The 21,909-nt window shown below is 36.1% G+C and overlaps 1 protein-coding gene across 1 annotated transcript in view; it reads right to left on the bottom strand.

Annotated features, from left to right (window-relative positions):
* The window catches only part of VPS13B (vacuolar protein sorting 13 homolog B (yeast)), a 624,807-nt gene that overhangs the window by 166,780 nt on the left and 436,118 nt on the right, over positions 1-21,909 (bottom strand). Inside the window, exon 36 of the mRNA XM_006760303.2 lies at positions 11,192-11,329. Coding sequence (XP_006760366.1) covers positions 11,192-11,329 — 138 coding nt within the window. The remainder of the gene's footprint in view (positions 1-11,191; positions 11,330-21,909) is intronic.

The following is a 21,909-nucleotide window of genomic DNA, read 5'->3' on the forward strand; positions in this document are numbered from 1 at the left end:
CTTAGCATAAGAAAAAGGAATGCTAGATTTAAAATATTACTGTCAGCAACCTCCAGTGAATTTAGTCTTCGAGCATCAATGGCCGTCAACATAACAAAAAGAGACCTGCCTTCAGCCCAGGGGTGTTGCTCACTGGTTGAGCTGCGACCTATGAAGCAGGAGGTCAAGGTTCAATGCCCAGTCAGGGCACATGCCTGGGTTGGAGGCTCAATTCCCAGTAGGGGGGCATGCAGGAGGCAGTCAATCAATGATTCTCTTTCATCACTAATGTTTCTATCCCTCTCTCCCTCTCCCCTTTCCTCCTTGAAATCAATAAAAACATATTTAAAGAGACCTTCAGACATTATATGCCTCCTGATGAAGCAATACAAAACCTCTTATAAAACAATCTTGCTAAAAACACACACACCTGAGTAAGATCAATCCAACCATCAACTTATACGTAGGAAATACAGAAGATAGGGGCACAGACAAAATCAAAACTATGATAAACTATAGGATAAATGATGTAGTTTCTTAAATATAAAAATTGCAAGAGATGAAAAAAGATAAAGGGGGAGACCTATTGATAAAAGAAACGTCAAAGACATGTCAACCAATAACAATGCATAGGCCTTATCTGGCTCCTGGTTCATATATATACATACTATATACATTGTGATATTTATGAAATCATTGGAAATTTGAACAATGACTAAATGCTTGATGATACTGAAGAATTATGTTATGGTTATGTTTTTAAAGGTTCTAATATTTTTTAGATATACATACTGAAATATTACAGATGATATAATACATGGGATTTGCTTCAAAATAACACAGAAAGTGAGGAAATGGATAGGAGTATGTAAGAAACAATATTGGCCATAGGTTGACAATTGTTTAAGCAGGAGGTCCTATATACTATTCAGCATACTTTTGTATATGTTTGAAGATTCAATGATAAAACATTTTAAAAAGATGAATGAGTATGGCATATGAAGAAGTGATATTGGAAGATGATTTCAAACCATTTGCCTTCAAACCATCAAATTCTTCTCATCTCTCTTCAACTTCCAATCAGTGACCTTCTTTCTAGCTTCATGGAGAAAGTTAAAACCATTACATTTCAATTACTTACTACCAAACTGAAAAAAAACCCCTGCAAATGCCATTTTCCTTCTCTTTCTTAATTTATGTTTCTCTAATCTAAAACCTGGTCTTTCACATGCTTATTGGATTCTTCTCCTTCCCTCTTTCCAAGGAACCCACCTTTATCTTTTTTTCTTTTTAGTTTATCCAACTCTTAACTGGATCCCTCTGCTGATATTTAAACATAAGAAAATTTATGTCTCTTTCATCATAAAAATAAAACCACCAAACCCTGATCCTAAATGCTCCTACATATACTACCCTTATTATATTTTACAACCAAACTTCTTGGAAGAGTTACTTATATTCTCTGCTTCTATTTTTTCCCTCTTGCTTACTCAATGCGTTTAGACTAGTGTCCACCCAGGCTAATCCAGGGGAAAAACACTGTAGTCACAATGTCTATAAATCTATGAGATATTTTAAAATTCTCATTTTTTGTGTCACTACTTGAAATTGGTGAGTATGTTGTCTTTATTTGTTGTTTTAAATTTTATCAAATTTTATTTATCTATATATTTATTTAGAGAGAAACATCGATGAGAGAAAGACACATTGATTAGTTGCCTCCCACACCCACTACACCAGGGCCAGGGAATAAACTTGCAACCCCTCCACCTTTACCCCTCCTCGTATGTGCCCTTGTCTGGGAATGGAACCCAAGACCCTTCAGTTCAAGGGCCAAGACTATATTCACTGAGCAATACCAGCCAGACACCAGCCAGGGCAAGATTATCACCTGGCTTAACCAGCTTGGGCTGCTATAACAAAATCCCATCGGGAACTTACACAACAGAAATTTATTTTCTTACAACTCTAGAGGCTAGAATTCTGAGATCAGGGTGCCGGAATGGTTGGTTTCTGGTGAAGGCTCTCTTCCTGACTTACAGATGGCTGCCTTTTCACTGTGTTGTCACATGAATGAGAGAGAGACAAGCAAGCTCTCTGGTATCTCTCTTATTCGCACTTTAACCTCCTCAAGACATCATCTAAAACCAATTTATTTCCCACAGGCCTCATCTCCAAATACCACCCCGCTGGGCCTCTGGGCTTCAACATGAGAATTTCGTGGCGACACAATTCAGTCCATAGCACCATTCATCCAGTCAGGACAGTCAGAAACCCAGAGTCATGCTTAAATCTTACTCTCCATCCCCTCTACTCCATTACCACCATCTGTGGACCCTCCCTCCCCAATATCTATCAAAGCTTTCAGTTTCTCCATTTCTAAAACCATTCCCTGATTCAACTTACCATTATCTAATATCAGTATTACTGCAATATTCTCCTAATTGGCCTTTCCATCTACTTTGGTCCCTCTAATCTCTTGTACACCCTGTAATTATAATCATCTTTTCAGAACATAAGCATATCAACACACACACACACACACACACACACACACACACACACACACACACACACACACACACACACACACACACACACACCTCCCACCAGATACATGTCCTGCTTAAAGCTCTTCCATGGTTCCCCAGTGCTCTTAAGATAAAAATCTAAAATCCTTTATTATGGCAAGTCTGGGCCTCGGTCTCTCCCTACAGCCTCACCTCTTCCCACTGTTCCCTCACTCTGCCCTGTATTCATTTCCTTCAGTGACCCATGAGCTATCTCCCCACAGGGTCTTCTGCACTTTCTCCCAGAAATCCATCTATCCCATCCACGTCCTTGGTTACTCCTTTTCATCCCGTGGAACTCAGCTCAAGTGTCAGTTACTCAGAGATGTTTTCTTAGATTTTCACTTTGTATGAATCCACAGGACTTCATGACACTTACGTTAGTTTATATTTACATGTTGCTTTGTGTGGTTATTTGGTATTCAAATTGTCTTTTCTATTAGACGGTGTGCATTTACTGAGAAGGAACTGTCTATCTTTTGCTCCCCACTACCCAGTGCTTAGAATGATGCTTGGAATACTGTACTGCTCATAAATACTTGTGAAAGTCAATGAAAAGTTCCATTGGGGATTATACCCATCATTTTAAAACTTGAAGGGATCTTAGAAAAAGTCTCTTATGTTACAGAAGGAGATACTGAGGTTCAAGAAGTGAGATGATTTTATTGAGGGTCATTTGCTTAGTGACTGTAAGCCTGGGTTGTACAGGTGAGACCAAGTTAGAGAGTCCTGAAGGTCCAGGGGGGTTGAATTGATAAACTGAGGGAGGTGGATGGTCTAGCCTCATGGGTTTGGCAGGAGAGGCTAATCTAACAAGGACATCGGGGACAGGATTATTGAAAGAATCTGAAGTGAGGGCTGCTAGTAAACAGGCTGAGGAAGTAATCAGGGCATAAATCTACACCAGGAAGGTAGCAGGCACAGGGAGGACCTGGGATAAAATGGAAAACTAAAAAGGACTTGGAATAACAAGAAGGATGAATTGAAGGTGATAGTAAAGTTGTGAGAGGACAGGGCTGGAATAACATTGCTATGTAAAGAAATTTGAAGACTATACTAAAGAAAGGAGTGAATAAGGAGAGGGGAGAAAAATGACTTAATTTAATGTAAATAAGTTGTTATTTTAAATGACTAACCGTATCTAATAGGCAATGGAAAAGTAGTCCTGGACTTAAGTAATAAGTCAAAACTAGAACTAGGCACTTGGAAGTTGTTAGCACAAAAGAGAGCTGAGGTTCTGGTTTGTACGGAGCGAGATAAGAACAGAAGGCTCAAGACTGGGTCTTTGGCAAGGTGGAGGGCTAGAGATTTTGGGGAAGAGCTGTATGCAAACACAGGGTATGTCATCTTCTAAGTTAATCAGGAAAAGCCAAGTAGTGTTCTTTTCTCTTCTACCTTAGCCTACTCCATGTCTCTACAAAGATATTCCCCAATTACCCTCACTCTCTTCTGTAGAGGAAAGAATTCTGACAGCATTATAGTACACGAATAAATAAAAAATCTAAATAATTACCTCACCACTGACTTCCCTGCAGACCTTGTGCTGGCTTCTCACCATCTTGCCACCCCCACAACCAGCTTCTGTGACTCTTTGGGTCCTATTACTTAGCCAAGTTCAGTCCCCTGAAGGGACCACTGTCAGCCAGACCTTCAAAGATTTACAGTCCCTTCATTCTACAGGGCTGGAAAGGAATTACACGGCCTACTGATGTTCTGGTGGAAAAGTTGGTATTAAGATCAGGTTGTTATGTGAATAAGAGAAAATGTTCATTAAAAATCAGTTAGTTAAAAATCATCCATTTTTCTAATTTTTTTTTGCAAAATCCAAGTTATAGTTGAAATACTAATGGTGGAATAATGAAAGGATTTCCTGTATTTTAAAATTCTTAGTCCATTCCCTATTTGACATCCTGACATCAAGTTTACTGTTTCATTTTGATAAATCATGGAGAATATAAACTATAATAATGTAATGCTGACACTGCAAATTGGAGCCCGTAAAACTCAGGAAATGTAAAAGACAAGGTTCTTACAGTTTTATTAGCTAGTTTACATTTCTTAAATGTAGAAGATAGCCTGCTAGTATGGCTGTAAAACTGAATTAAGATAAAGACAGGACTCCAGTGTTAGGCTATGGTCCTTGGCCTTATTTTTGGAAAGAGGAAAGAGGCAAAGGGTTAACAATCAGGGATATATTAAGAGAAATAAATTTAAATAGCTTCTTACAATGCTTTTTTTCATTTTGAATCTTCTTGCATTTAAAAATCATATTACCTATTCTTCATTTATCACTCTGGAAAATGTCAGGAGGCTATTTGGGGCATCTTTTTCAGGTATTTTACCTTTTTTCCCCCCTGTTGCCTCCAACCTTAATTCATAAACTTATTCTATAGGTAGTCATAACGAGGACCTTGCTATGAAGTTCACACTCCAAAACAGGCTAATATAATAGATACTGGAAAAAATAAAATGGAAGAAGCATTGTTAAGAGAATCACTTAAAAAGGAATCAGGAGGCCATTGAGAAAGTAGGGCAAATGCACACATCATGTCTTATTTCTTGGAACTATTATTAAGTTACTGACCTGTTGCTAAACTCAGCTAAAGGCTAAACGACAAACATCCTGATCAAATATTGCTACATGGATATATGTAAACTTTACACACGCTTCATCATGGTGACCAGACCATTTGCATTCTTCATCTTGAAAAGAACTAATTCATTTTGATAACCAGTATTCTCTATTTACATAATGAGCCTAACCAACCCCAACTGACCTAACCAACATACATCATTTACATGGGGAACCTTATAAGGAATAGCTCTTACATTTTGCCCTTTATAAAACTGCCTTTCTTTCTTTTGGGGCACAATTAGGTTGCTAACAGAACCTGCATTACTTATCTTACTTTACCTGAACCAGTCACCTTCAAGATATGTTTGAATTAATCTCCACTGAGTAAGGAATTTAGGAATAAAAGAATATATAAGCAGAGTTCACCAAAAAAGTAAACTTCAAAAATACACATATTTGAGGAAAACAATGTAAAATGTCTACTTTATATTCATATAAATAAAACTATTTGAATGGTGTGTTATGTAACTGAGAAGTTTATAAAGTAATATTTTACATTATTTAAGTATGTATATATTTTTATATAAATACATAACTATAAAATACAAAAATATAAATATGTATATATTTTAATCTTCACTTGGGAATAGGTTGTGTGTTTTTTTAACTGATTTTAGAGAGAAAGGAAGGAAGAGAGAGAGAAAGACTGATGTGAGAAAGAAACATTGATGGGTTGACTCCTGAACTTGCCCCAACCAGGGATCAATCCAGCAACCCAGGTATGTGCCCATACTGGAAATTGAACCTGAAACTTTTTGGTGTATGGCATGAGGCTCCAACCACTGAGCAACCCAGCCAGGGCTAAGTAACATTTTTATTCAAATCAAAGGTCTTTTTGGAAATGGGATATTTAGAATTTTGGGGGGGAATTTTTGAAAAGTAAAAAAATATTTCAACCTATAATACAGTAAACTAATCCATAAAATATTAAAAAACAGTTTTCAAAATAGGATTCAACCAATTAATAATCAATTAAAATTTTAAACAAAAATAAAATAACACCAGAGGTAAAACCAATCCAAACCTAGAATAAAATCAGAAAAATGTTAAAACACATAAGAAAATTAATGAACAGGTTAAACAAGGAGAGACTAAAGAAGTAGTTTTTTTAAGAGAAAAAAATATTAATGGCTATGTGTTTCAATGAGAGACACCAGGTATACTAAAATAAAGAAATCTGAAAATACACTCGTAACTTTGTGTTTGCTATAATTATGTTACTTAAATTATATGAAGATGTGGTATGCTAATTATAAAATAACATAAATGATATGGGAATGTTCTCCCATTTTGGCATATTTTTTTCTTTGTTGTCATTTAAATGTCATTTTATAGCTACAGTGACAGTGTTCAAAAATATGCCTCAAAGGAACAATGAAAAAAATACCAGGGAGCTCAAATGTTTTTGCAAATTACCCTGGTTAATTAGAAAAATCTGCACCCTTCCCAGTTCTTCTTCTCACGTGTCAGCTCTCATTAAATTAAAAAATTCTCATTTCAAAGTTAAGAAGTCCTATGGTTACAAAATGTTTAAACTGGGACCAAGTGGGCACATTGCTATGTTTCTGTATGATGTCATACCAAGTAGTGTGCAGCTGAATTTGAATTTGCAAGAAGTATGAATGATTTCTTAATAAGAAGTATCTGATCTAATGCTAATTTTTTCTCCATAGGCTAACTGTGCGGGGAACAGGTGGCCCTGCTTTCAATTATGGAGGGCTAGTGTGCCAGTGTGAGGCCTGGATTAGTTCACCTTCTCATGGGGAATTTTCCTCGGTTGGGAATGAATTTATTATGGCTTCACACATGGAATAGAGCTCATGTCAGCTGAGGGCAGTGACACATCATATGATTCAAATTAACCTGCTGTGGACTGTTCTGCAGGGCTTAGATTGTGTATTAAAATGACGACATTTTAAAAACAGCTTGAAAGAAACCAGGATTGCTGAACTGCGATGGTTCCAATTTGTTCCAACTAATCTATCACCTGCTGGAGATATTATTCTAGTGGGTTTCTAGTAGCTGCTGTTTTCCAGGTTTCTCCAAGCCACTGACCTTGCTAATGGGTACAATTGTTGCCTCTGAAGGATGGAAGTGGGGCTGAGAGAGCTTTGAAGGGGTTTCTGATGTAGAAGTTGGGACCTACCATTTGCTCGAAGGAACTTATTAAGTAAGTAGAGGAAATAAGGGAATACTCAAGAACTTGAATAATTTTTCCAAAAACAAATGCCAAAAGAGCAGCATTTTAATCACCTTGTTTAGATAAAATAATCTCTGAAAGGCTGAATTCCATGTCTCTGGATCGATTTTGTTCATCAGTTTATTTTGTTCATTAGATTCAACATGTAAGTGAGATCATGTGATACTTGTTTTTTTCTGACTGGCTTATTTTGTTTACTTTTATTGTTATTGCAGCCTTAATTCAAGAGCAAGAAAATAATAAATGAAAATATACTATTTTAAAGATGTAGCATAAAACTGTCTTTGGAAATGATACTGAAAAATATGCGCAATAGCTAAAAAAACTAATGGTGGCAAATGATTACTTGCAATACTAAAAAAAAGCATTTCCATTTTTTTTTCAGGAGAAAATAGTATTAGGGAATATTATAAAGTTGAAATTTGTCCCTCCTGTCTCAACATAAATAATATTCCTTTTAATATACTATTACCTAAAATCTGGACAAAATATAATTTTCTTGAGTGGCCAAAAATCTAAAAATTAATACATCCATAAGGCAAGACATGCTTTAATCTATCCTATTATTCCTATTGATCTCTAAATTAGTATAGAGTGGCAATCTGGCTGTGTAGTCAGAGAATATAATTATTCTATGGGATAATATATATATATATATACATATACATATACATATATACATACATACTAGTAGCCCTATGCATGAATCTGTGCATCAGTAGCTCACCAGTAGCTCGCTGCAGCCCTCCAGTAGCTCTCCGCCCGCTGTCCCGCTCTCCTGTACCTCCCTCTTCCCCCCACACCCCGGCAAAGCTTGCTTCCCTGCTCCCTCCTGTAGCTCTCCATGGCCCATTTGTAGCTCCCTGCCCCACCCTCCTGCTGATCTGTGATCCGGTCATTACGTTTCAAGGAGTAATGACCATTTGCATATTACATCTTTATTATATAGGATATACTTACATATACTTTAAATAATAGTTATGGTTAAGGAACTTTCTATCTAAGAGTAAATTCTGGAGTAGTTCAAGTTTGCTGGGTTAGTGCTTTAGTGGAACCTGTACAGCTGATATGTCATCCAAACTAATATCCCCTCAATTTACAAAAGATAAGCACTCTTGATTAAAAGAAACTTAGAAGAACTGGACTCTTAGACTATGAAGAACTATAACCATTCACTGAACATTGTTTTTGATTTTTCATAAAAAAGTACCATTTAAAAAAAACGATTCATCATTCTCTTCTCCTGTGCCCCCAAGTATCTGCAGATTGGCTCTCAATATTAGTAATTGATGGTATTAAGAAAATCACAGACATGCATATTTTTCTTTCATATATGAGTCATATAAAATCTTGGTACAAAAAGTCGAGTCTCCAGAGTCCCCGTGGTCGGCAAACTGTGGCTCGCGAGCCACATGCGGCTCCTTGGCCCCTTGAGTGTGGCTCTTCCTAAGCCTTAGGAGTACCTAATTAAGTTAATAACAATGTACCTACCTATATAGTTTAAGTTTAAAAAATTTGGCTCTCAAAAGAAATTTCAATCATTGTACTGTTGATATTTGGCTCTGTTGACTAATGAGTTTGCCGACCACTGCTCCAGACCAATAGCACCCGCTTACTTGGGAGCCTGTAAGCAATGCAGAATTTATTTCATCACTACCTTCTAGGACTATTAAATTACATTTTTATTTTAACAAGCTCCCCAGAGATACTTCAAATGCACACTCAGGTCTGAGAAGCACTGCTGTAAAATAACTATTTCAATTCATTTATTTAGAAGTTTGAATCTCCAGATAGATTATCACTATTACTGAATGAACAAAAGATTAGAAATGGCATATATGTAATTTCCAATTTAAAAAAGTATAGGAAACATAAAGCAACTATTTTTAAAAATCACATTTCTACTACACAGTCATTTTAAATTCTAGAATTATAAACATATAATTTTTGATTCATTCATTGACATTCTTAACATTCAATTTATTTGATTGCCATGAAAATATGGTAAACAATTTTCCACTGACTTGCAGATCCCATTCAAGTCAGTCAAATGTAAAATAGAAGAGAACTTTTTAGCCAGATTGAAAGACTGCCTAAAAATAAAAGAAATCTGATACCATGAAAGAGAAATAAGAGGTAAACCCTAGTCTCCCAGTTACTTTCCCATTAACAAACCATATGATCTTACCCTATTTTATCCACTCTAACATGTTCAGTTTTTTTACATGTGACCAATTCTAAGTCAGAAAGTGTCTTGCAACTGATGTAATAAGAAAGAGCTGTATCATAGTTTAAACAGTAAATATTTTTTCTTTTTTCTTAGTGGTAATATAAAATGGTTTTTTCCCCGTACAACTGGTGGTGGCTTAGATTCAATGAAGTATGGTACTTGACACTCACTAATCAAGTATTAAGACTCACACTGCTCCCAATCCAGCCATCACTTTACCCCAAAAGCTTCTTCCACTTTAATGACTCCCTTAGCCTTCATCATCAGCTTCTAGCTTTCCTCTGCATCTTTAGGACCATGTCTAGCTACTTGTAATGATGAGAAATAGTGCTGCGTATGTCCACTCTTTATGTACCATCAGTAGAGAAACAGGGCCACAGGGAGAGGCAAGTGGTGGTGGTTTCAGGCTCCGTTTACTGCAGACACAATGACAGGCACCTTCTCCATTCTCATTGGTGGATGCTAAGGGCCTTGGCTGCCGCAGCACACAAACTTAACCAGGTCCACACAGCGATACTTTCACTCATCAAAATGCATACCTTTCAGAGAATTGCTAGTGATCTTAAGACAATGTAAAAGCATTGTTTTAGATTCTTAATGAATAAATTAATCTTCTTTTGAGGACTAATATGTTCTGAAGCACTGTGAGTACAAATTAACAAGAGGAAAACTGAAATGTAGTACTTTCTATTAAATAAATAGCTAAAATTTCACTGGGATGAGGAAAGAATGATATAAAAAAAAGGAGGCAGAGTATGAGAAGAAGGAAGAAGAAACAGAGCAGGAAAAAGAAAGAGGAGGAGGAGCATATGGGGAAGACAGAAGAACTTTAGTTATGGTAAAATTAGTATAGTACAGAAGCGATCTAGGTCTTTGGAGGCATAAAAACAGGGTTTAAATGGATCGTCTGCCACTATGACCTTGGGCAATTTACATCACTTTTCCTTACTATAAAATTGGGATAATTATAGTGCCCACTCCTTGGGTTATATGAGTGTGTAAAACACTTAGTGCCTGGATGTGATAAGCATTCAATATACTTTTATATTTGTGTCTCTTTAAAACTGAGTATTAATATATTTCAAGTACTTTGCTAAGCTTTTGAAATAAATGAATTTATGTATCTAACCAAATCTGTGTATATTATACTTATTTATGTATATCATGTATGTTATCCACCCATACATCAACACACCCACACACCTACCCACCCACCCATCTACCTACCTATCCATCTATTTTATTCTTTTCACTTACAGGCAAGGGGATCAAATGCTTAGGGTCACAGAGTTAATTAGTAGAAAAGATAGAAATAAAATCTTGGGTCTTTGGCCTCCAGTCAATACCCTTTAATTGTTAACTACATTATATCAGAGTAAAGGTAAGTTTTAATGCATATTAATATTTGCCGTTTGACCTCTATAATGGGCAGCCTGAGAACAGCACACTTCCGGAAAACTAATGAACTATTCATTTTTGGCACCGAATATTAAGATTACTAACAAACCCTATGTACATGTCCATATACTCCCATGAAAAGAAAAGAGTACATGCATTTTGTATTATGACTTTCTTACCTGGTCCATTAAGAAAGTCTTTAATTTGTAGCATTACCAGGGAAGGTGGAATACCACTTTTGCTGTCTATTTCTCCAGGCACCGTCTGTAGCCAAACTGTGCAGTAATCAAGGGCTTCAGGCAGAGTCTTCCCAGGATCTGAAGTGACAAAATTGAAACGAAAAATGTCAATTACATCACAAACGTCTCATTTTGGTGCCAGACTCAGCTGACAGAGATGGGGGAAAACCTGGTTAATTATTTATGTAACCTTCATTGGTTCATCTGTATACAGACAGAATACTCATTTGTAACACAAGTGTTTGCATGGAGAAAAAGCAGCTCTCTTTGCACAAGGTGAAAGGATAAAACCATGTTTTCCAGAACCAGGCCCAAAGGAAAAGACATTTCAAATCTTAACTAATACCATCTTTGAGTGAAGGTAAAGTTTCTGTACGCTGAGCTGCTGACCGTTAACAGTTGAACAGTTGTATTTCTTTTCTTTTTTTTTAAACGGGATGTTGGAAACAAATTAAAGAAAAAGTGCAACCTTTTCAGCTTAAAAAAGCATCTACATGTTCAAAGCAGCAGTGGATTAGTACTACTTAAGGGTTATTTGATCTGTTTCAGAGTGTTACTGACATTACAATCACTTTTTACTGCTAGGCTTTTGAAGTTAACTTCAGTAGCTTTCCCATAACCTTCTTTAATGATAAAAATTGGTCGATCTTTTAATAGTCCCAATTATAACTAAAATTGGACTTTTTCTGGTTTAAGTTTTTCTATTAAGTACAGTGTATTTTTTAAAAACTTTTTTCTCGTTAATATTGCATATAGTTTTTAAAAGCATTTTTTTTAGCAAACGGATGGCAAACGGAATTTTCTTTTTAATGTTTAGCAAGCCAGTTTTTATTGAAATAGCTCTTTAAATAAAAACAACTGCTGTGTCTTGGCATACAATGTAGTAGGCTTTTTAAAAACTTCTAAATATTCACAGTTTTTCTTTAGTTTCAAGATTGTTTTACTCTCTGTGTTTTAATGGCCTCTGAATGTCAATTTTATAGGGATGTTCTTGCCATAGAGTCCATCTATTCCATTTTCAGTTGATTTGAAATGTGTTATTAAAGTGTTATTTATTTTAGGTTTTATTGATTGGATGACTTTCAAGAATAGCATTTACATACAGTGTATTATATTCAACATATGGCTATACAGTATTACTGTCATATGTGAACTGGGCATATAAATTCTGCCTTGGAATTTGTATTTCCTGACCTTATCATGTGATCCTTATGAAATTTGGCATATGAACCTTTATGTGATTTCAAAGAAAATACTGAAAGCAATTGATCGTGACGTTAGATCTATGTGGTAAAGATCAAACACTAAACTAGTGCATTCTTCTCTTTTTATATGATCAGTGAATTTAAAGCAGTGAGAATATGCATAGTAGATCCATTACATAGTAACACTATACTATTTTCTCTTTTAAATATAATGGTCAAGTCTGGGGAAAGGATGTCAAATGTCTGTTGTTGGGAGGATCTACAATGAGTCCGGAGGAGCTATGGACCTGCCAGGGCCTCACCCATGTAGCCATCAAGAAGCTGTTATTATGAAGTAAGTGGTACTGTGTCAGACCTATACAAGACATAATTCCTTATTTTGAAGAAAACACAATCAAGAGAGAGAACAATAATCTAACAGAGAAAACAGAAATCAGATGTAAGTATGTAACTAACTAAATAATGAACAGAGATGAATTCAGTTGATGTAGAAATATTGTGTGTAAGAAACTGGCAAGTAAAACTCATACTGTTAAATAAAACAAGCTATAGGAATCAGATATCCAAACTTGTCTGAGAGAATAGGGATATCATTAATACAGAGCATTCATATAAACAACGGATATCAATAGAAAAATGTATAGAGGATAGATAAGCAATTATTAAATGAAGAAAATTAATAAATAAACAACAATAAACATTTAAAAATATAAACATTAAGAGAAATTCAATCTTAGCAATAATCAAAGAAAATATTTTTTAGTAAGTAGGCCTATCAGATAGGCCAAGACTAAAAAAATCGATAATGTCTGTGTAATACACATATATGTGCGATAGAAAACAGAAAGCATGAAACAAACAAAAAGCCTTATGGACACAGACAACAGTATGGTGGTTACTAGAGAGGAAGGGGGAAGGATCTTTAGGATGATCCGAAGCACATATATGAACCTAGAATTTATTCAGAGCTGAAAAAAAAATAGGACAACACGGCATTTATAAAAATTAAAATAATGGGGAGATAAAAAAGCACTTCAAGGTTATGTGATGTCCTGCCTTCATCAGGTATACACTGGGGGAACAGCAAAGAATGATAATGTGAGTGAGCGTTTTACAAGCAGGGGAGGTGGGCCTCATGCAGATTGCCTCTCTTTCAGTAGAAGTTGGAGGACCTGCATCTGGCACCCAACCTAGGAATCTGCATTAGGGCAATTACAGGACGATATGACTTAGACAGAAAATAAACAAACTGGCAATAGACTAGGAATAAAGAAAATGGAAAAGTCTAGGAAATGTATACAAGGAAGCCAAAATTTCAATGACTATTACCCAACAAAATATTACTGGCTTAATGATATTGTTGGTTTAATTACTACACAACCAGTTTAGAAGTGCAGCTGTTACTTCCAGAGCTGATAGAAAAGAACTGAAATTAGGAACCTCCAGGAAAGTAAAGGTTGCATGGTTGATGAATACTGAATGTTTGACAAGGCTGGTGGCCACTCTCCAATTTTTGGTTAAAATCTCCACTCTGAATATTCCTGTAGTCATTGTGGTTATAGGAAGCAGCAGTAGTAAGAGAAAGACATGTCAAAATCCCAGTCACTGTTTAGTCCCTTATACTCTAATGGCTAGATAATGAGGGTATGACTACTAGACTTCCGTTACTGTCTTCAATTTAACTTCTGAATTCCATTATCGGGCCTAGAAAATAGGATTCGTATTACACATCCCTCAGGGTCAATATAGCTGGGAAAGCACCAGATAAACTAAGATTAAAGGAGCCTGTGGATATAATATAAATGGAGTGACAAATAGGGAGACTGTTTCACTGGAAGCTCCTTCAGACTTTGCTAGTTTTCTTTTCATACTTTGCAAACACATATTTATTTGAATACAGGAAGCTCTTAAAATTAATAAGCTTCTCCTAATGTTGATGAGCACATTTATCTCTAAGCCTAAAAAGTAGGAGAAAACCACATCATATTGGGAGTAACAGACTGTGGGAAATGGGTCAGAAAAATGACAAATTGCTCATAGCCATAAATCTTGTTCAAAGTCAGCTAGAATTCACTTCAATAAGAAAAACAAATATTATAAGTTATTATAACTTATAATATTTGTTTTTCTTCTGGGTTGACCTGGCCTCCAAAAATAAAAAAAAGATAGTTCATCATATCCTGCCACAAGAAACAACCAAAGATAAGATTCAGAAAGTCTCAAGTCCATTTCCAGATGGATCAGGTATTGTTGGCTTTCACAGATAGGTGCTTCCGATTGTATTCTTCATGCCTGCAGATTACTTTGTTCTTCTTCCCAAAACCTTCATCTTACTTAACTGCTTGGAAGGTCTTCCTCTGAAATCTGATTCTTTAGAGCTGCTCATTATTATTATTATTTTTAACCCCTAGCAAATATTCAGAGTTAAGTATGTCTTTGCTTAACATTTGAATTAATAAAATATAACGTGACTCATTGTCCCCAACTCAAAACAAAACTTTGAAAATGAACTAGTTTATTTTCTTTGCAATCTTATACTTAACATAAAATTTTATTTTCCACACTGATACGGAATAGCTGAATGCTACAGATTTTGTCGGCTTTATTATTAACTCTGCTTTGTTCTACTATGTGGCAGGATAATCCTTTTCCATAACTAAGTTGAAAGTTTACTAAGGCGCCAATGAGAAGACATTTCCCCACAGATTTTAGTGGTGATTTTCTCATTTTAAGTTTGATATAACACTGAATATATAATGAAGTCCAATTACTTTTCCACCAGATACTTCTGTTATCTGCAGACAAAAAGTTTTAAATTCTTTTGCCAGGTGAATAAAGAACTTTGAACTTTAAAAAGCCTAATGCCATAAGAATCTCTTCATTTGAAAGCTACATATCATTATAAAGCGGGCTAGAGTGAGCTCTACACCAACATAATTTTCTCTCTCATTTGCCCCTTTCTCACAGTAACTTGATTAACCACAGGTTTATAAGGAGTTGATATGTGCCTCTGTCTGCCTTCTCTTGTGCACTTTTGTGTTTAAGAACCTCTCTACGAGTGGATTGGTTAACACGTTAAGTGCCCTGCCTGTTTTGTCTTCTGGATGGAAAGTACAGTGTCAGTCATTGGTGACTGACTGGGTGTTTAATGTGTTAAGGGTGGGCAGAAAGAGAGGTTAGTTAGCCCAATAGTTATTTTCTCTGACAGTTCCAGGCAAAGTTTCTATTGTGGAAAATGCAAGAAACTATTGTCACAATAATGGTTTTTGATCCTTGGGTTTAATTTTCACATGATACTCTTTTCTTTGACATTTCTGTGAAAAACTGGTGCTAACTTAAGTGTCAAGAAAACAGAATTTTCCTATAGTGGAGAGTTCTTGCAACCTGGTGTTTCTGGAAAAAAATCTTATTAATTGAAATTTGGGGGATGAGTCTGAAAAATAAACTTCTGATTAACTGGGTTGTGGTGTGCCTCATTTTAACCATGTTTTCTTCCCCAAGTGAATGGTTTGACATCTTACTCCTGGTATGAGCTTCTTGCTGTATTAAATAGATCTTGCTGCTGCTTGCAATCCTGGGTAACAAAATCTTGCTCAATATTATCAACAACTTTTGGAATTACATCATGCTTTAATTTCCAAGCCTATGGATGCTAATGTTAGCATTTCGATGATATGTAATTAAAACTGTTCCCTAAACTACTATCGCAGATTTACATTTCAGTAGCTTTCTGCTTTGATATCTTATAGCATTTGAGTTTTCTTTCTGTTAGTAGAGGATAAAAGTATCGCAAAGACATCAGAAGCATAAAATTAATGCTTATATGACGCAGCACTGCAAATCGCCTCAAGATTTACTTGTCTCCATTTTATTGATTCTAGAAAGTCCAGAAGGATCTACTGTGTGTGTGTGTGTGTGTGTGTGCGTGTGTGTGTGTGTGTGTATGTATGTAATGGCAGACTAAGTTCTTTATAAATTTGGGATATTAAGCCCTTATCAGATGTATCATTGGCAAATATGTTCTCCCAATCAGTGGTTTGTCTTCTCATTTTGTTGATGGTCTCCTTTGCTGTGCAAAAACTTTTTAGTTTGATGCAGTCTCATTTATTTATTTTTAATTTTGTTTCCCTTGCCCAAAGAGATAAATAAGGAAAAATATCACTACGAGAAATGTCTGAGATTTTACTGCCTATGCTTTCTTCCAGAATTATTATGGCTCAACACTAAAAAACAAACAAACAAAAAAACAATCCAATTAAAAAACGGACAAAGGACGTGAATAGATACTTCTCCAAAGAGGACATACAAATGGCCAACAGACGTATGAAAAGATGCTCAAAGTCACTAGTCATCAGAGAGATGCAAATTAAAAACACAATAAGATATAACCATCACACCTGTCAGAATGGCTACCATCAATAAATCAACAAACTACTGCTGACCAGGATGTGGAGAAAAGAGAACCCTCATGCAGGGTTGGTGGGAATGCAGACTGGTACAGCCACAGTGGAAACCAGGATGCAGTTAGCTCAAAAAATTAAAAATAGAACTGTCTTATGACCCAGAGATTCAACTTCTAGGAATATATGTGAAGAAACCTGAAACACTTACTTGAAAGAATATAAGCACCTATATGTTTATTGCAGTGTTATTTACAATTGCTGAGATTTGGAAGCAGCCCAAGTATCCATTAGTAAATGAATAGATAAAAAAAAGCTGTGGTATATTTACACAATGGAATACTACTCAGCCGTAAAATAGAAGGAAATCTTACCTTTTGTGACAACATGGATGGACCTGGGTATTATGCTAAGTGAAATAAGCCAGTCAGAGAAAGACAAGTACCATATGATTTCACTTCTATGTGGAATTTAATGAACAAAATAAACCAACAAATAAAATAGTTACAGACTCATAGATACAGAGAACAGACTAATAGCTGTCAGAGGGGAGGAGGAGCCTGGGTGAAAAGGTGAAGAGGTAAAGGGCTTAACCAAACACCCCCCACCCCAAACAAAAAAAAACAACCCCTCACAGACAGACAATAGTATTGTGCTTACCAGAGGGAAATGGGGTGGGGGGAGGTAGGAGAAGGTAAAGGGGGGATAAGTGAGGATGGAAAGAAACATGACTTGAAGTGATGAACACACAATATAATATACAGATGATGTTTTGTACCTCTTAACCCTATATAATTTTACTAACCAATGTCATCTTAATAAATCTAATTAAAAATAAAAAGTGACAGACTATATATTTTATTCACTGTTCTGCAAAGTCTTCAATAGCCTATAATTATGGGTTACAAACATCCTGAAGTCTGCCACAGCTTGTGAGCCCAGGCCTGTCCCAGGCTGCCACAGAACCAAAGTGGCATCGATGGCTGTTTAGGAAGGCAGGGTCTCTGTGGCCTGAGGCACAGGGCTGTCGTGCTTATAAAACAGCATTAAGTGACTTCTGATGGACTCTTGAGGGACAACATGGAAGAGGCTTGTGAAATAGCCTGTCACTGACCCAGGACTTACTGAAATCAGAATTAGTTCATGGAGCTTTCTCACATTTTGTTCCAGAGGAGAGTTGATGTCAGTTTATAACAGGATAAAATGGAGGGTAGTGAGAACAACAAGAACTCGGAAGGCAGACAGACTTGGGTGTAAGTCCTGACTCCTTGGAGTGGGTGAGTTTAACCTGAACACTGCTGAGTTCCAGTTTCTTTGTTTGCAGAATGGGAATAATAAACTAAATTGCAGGGCTGTTGAGAATATTGTACTAGATAATATGTGTAATGTGTCCTATGGGGCATATCATAATAGGAGTCCAATAAACAGTCACTATTTTGTTTCTTAAACTCAAACTCTAAATGAAATAGGAGTGTGTGGTAGGCCTTTCAAGTAGCTACTCTTCCAAGTTTTTGGTTTTGTCTTTTGAGTTTGAAAATTTTTTTTCATTACTGATCTAAAATAAGAGAATACAAAAGGTAAAAGATAAAAATCTTTGCTTATTAGTGAAAATTATACCCAATTTTGATCTGAAAAACAGCATATTTATATTTAATTTTTAAAATAATTGAGATTTGAAATATTAGCTAATAAACTTACTTCCCTCTAATACTCCTAGCTAAGAGAATAGACTTATAGACTTGACAACGTCCCTGCACTTTGGTTTTGATTAATTACCAAAACTATAGTCTTACCCTCTTTCCCATCCCTTAGAAATATTTGGCCCACATACAGGAAGTAAATACTCTGCCAGGAAGTAAAGGATCTGCAAGCCAAAGTAGACTTCTTCCCATATTTTTAAACTAGAAGTTAAGAGCCTCCTTTACAAAAGGATCTGGGTATACCAACCTTTATACAAATAGATCAAAATGACACTTTAAAATAATTTATAAAAACACATGGTGAGTGCATGAGGACTGCAATTTCACACCCCTTCTCTCCTTCCTTCTTCCTTCCTTTTTTTTTCAGGAAGAGCAAGCAGAGTCTACAGCTAGCCAGAGCAGGTGGTGAGAAACTACTTGACAAGGAATCAGGGTAGAAGGTGAGATTCCCTACTTCCCTCCTTCTCTCCCACTTCATTGACAAGATGATGCTAACCAGCAGGTAATATATGAAATGGCATTTCCACAAATTCTTTTTAATTTGTCTTCTATGCTGTTCTGTGGTGTTCTGATATCTTTCCTATTTGGTTGTTTTATGTTAAATTCAAATGTGGGTTTCAGATGTTTTGCAGGACAACATCTGATTAAATTCAGTACACGTGAATACAGGGTGCTGTCTAGTAAAGAAATGTAATCATATACACCCAAGGAAGATCAACTTAATCCCAACTGTGAGCCTCTTCTCTTCTCTGAGTGAAGTCAGTTCTGTAATATCAAAGCCAAACCTGTGGCTTTAAGTGATTCCTCCCATTTTCATTCATTTTAAGTAAATATTTGTTAAAATGGGTGTCAAAAAGGCCAGGACACTAATCTTTTCCTCATGTCCAAAAGCGAAGGTCTATTAAGCTCTCCCTTCTACTACTACTAATTCCAGAAGTCCCAAGTTACTGCTGAAGAAGGTTTCATAGTTCCAAGGCACTGCATAAATATTGTCTCATTTGGAGCTCAGATTAAACTATAAAAAACAGATATTATTATACCCATTTTAGAGATAAGAAAACTAAAACACCAAAAAATTTAGTTATTTGCATAAAAAAGCCAAGAGTATTACAGTCAAGACTAAAAGTAAAAATTACTGATTTTCATCTCAATACCCTTCCCCATACATTAGTTTCTCCATTGGCTAGGTCATTTATTTTTTTCCAGAGAGGAAGGGAGAGGGAGAGAGAGATAGAAAAATCGACAATGAGAGAGAATCATTGACTGGCTGCCTCCTGCACACCCACCACTGAGAATGGAGCCTATAACCTGGGCATGTGCCCTGACCCTGCCTGGGAGTCGAACCATGACCTTCTAGCTCATTGGTTGACACTCAACCACTGAACCACATTGGCTGGGCTGGGTCACTTCTTATTTAACTTTCTCAGCACAATTCTCGTTGAGTGCCTCTCATTTAATAGACCTACTTACTTGCTATTCCTGTCAAAGTAATACTTTCCTTTCACATTATAGGTCAGCAAGAAATGTTCCCAGCAGCTAAATTTTCAGATAAATGTTCAAGTTATGATCATTATGACGGTGAAGTCACAGGTTAATGCTAAGCCTTTCCAGGGACATTAGCAAAACCTTTAATTCTAAAGAGACATGTAACTCAATCCTTCTCTTAAAGTCACAATAACTAAATGAAATCAAGATATGATTTATGAGGTGTAAGAAGCCAGTTTATGATTTTCCAACTATTGGTTTACTCAAATGTCTTTGGCACATTTTCTGCCGACCTAATTCACAAAAGAGTAAAGAAGTCAATTACTGTAACTGCAATTTTTAAAATTACACAATAGCAATGATTGCACTGAAGTGATGTGAATTATTTTTGCTATTAGAACCACTATTTTAAAATTGGATTGAAGATATTAACAATGATGATAAAAGCAACAATAGTAATAGTAACATTCATTGAGCCCTGTGCAACATACTTAGCCACGAGCTATATATACATTAATCCTTTCAGCAACTTTAGGAGGTTGCTGTCAGTATTATCCCCATATTAGAGATCAGGAACTGAGGTTTAGAGAAGTTAAATAACTTGTCCATGGTTACACAGCTATAGGTAGCAGAGATGGGATTAGAACCCAGGACTGAATGACTCCAAAGTGAGCTCTAAAAAAAGCCAAAAACCAAAAAAACCCCACAGTGAGCTCGATTCTCTTCCATGTTTGCCTCTTAATTGGACCTGAAGTCATAGCTGTAACATTTAGAAAACGCATATTTCTCAGTATGATAAATTCTAATCAACTTTAATTTCTGTATTTTAGTTTTGCTAATGATTGAAAAATTATAATAAGGTAGAGAAGTTGCAAGAGGGCAGAAGCATTGTTTTCAAATCGATTTGTTAGTTCCTAGAACACATTAATAGGTAATAAGATACTGGGCTGAATGGCTGTGTACTAAGGAAGCAGAGGGGTTAGTTAAATTCCGCCAGGATGGTTCAATTCCTTCACAATTGACCAGATGGCACAGTCATTTCTTCAAAAACAAACAAAAGCTCTAAACAAACAAGAAGAAAAATGACTTTTTGAGGCTGCCTTGGGCTGCATAGTCAAGATATGAGGCAATTTCCAATCTGGACTCTATTACCTCAAACAAAACAAATACCAATTTTTAAATATTTATAAACACAACTAATACGATTATGTTAAAAACAACTACATACATCTTTATTTAAATGAGAATTGCCAATAACCCAGCTGCTGCACATGAGAGTACTGGCAGACCTCGCTTCGGGCAGAGGTTGCTCCAGGTGAGGAGGGCAGGGAAAAGCCTATTGGCACATTATTTCAGTATTTTAAAAAGAAATCTGTTGCCGAAACCGGTTTGGCTCAGTGGATAGAGCGTCAGCCTGCGGACTGAAGGGTCCCAGGTTCGATTCCAGTCAAGGGCATGTACCTGGGTTGCGGGCACATCCCCAGTAGGAGATGTGCAGGAGGCAGCTGATCAATGTTTCTCTCTCACCGATGTTTCTAGCTCTCTATCTCTCTCCCTTCCTCTCTGTAAAAAATCAATAAAAATATATTAAAAAAAAAAGAAACCTGTTAACTCACAGTTGTATTATTTAACTGAACTAGGTAGAAAACCACTTATGGGTTATTAATATTAATAGGCACATAAGAAATTCAAGTTGATAACTTAGTCTTTAATCTGTCATTTTTTAAATCATGGAGAGTAAAACAAAGCTACACACACACACACACACACACACACACAGGTATCATTGGCATAATTTAGGATAACTAAATTGTGCAGATTGGGGATTATGCTTTATCACTGAAAATTATAAGCAACTCATCGTTCTT

The sequence above is a fragment of the Myotis davidii genome, unplaced genomic scaffold, assembly GCF_000327345.1.
Source record: "Myotis davidii unplaced genomic scaffold, ASM32734v1 scaffold497, whole genome shotgun sequence".
Lineage (NCBI taxonomy): Eukaryota > Metazoa > Chordata > Mammalia > Chiroptera > Vespertilionidae > Myotis > Myotis davidii.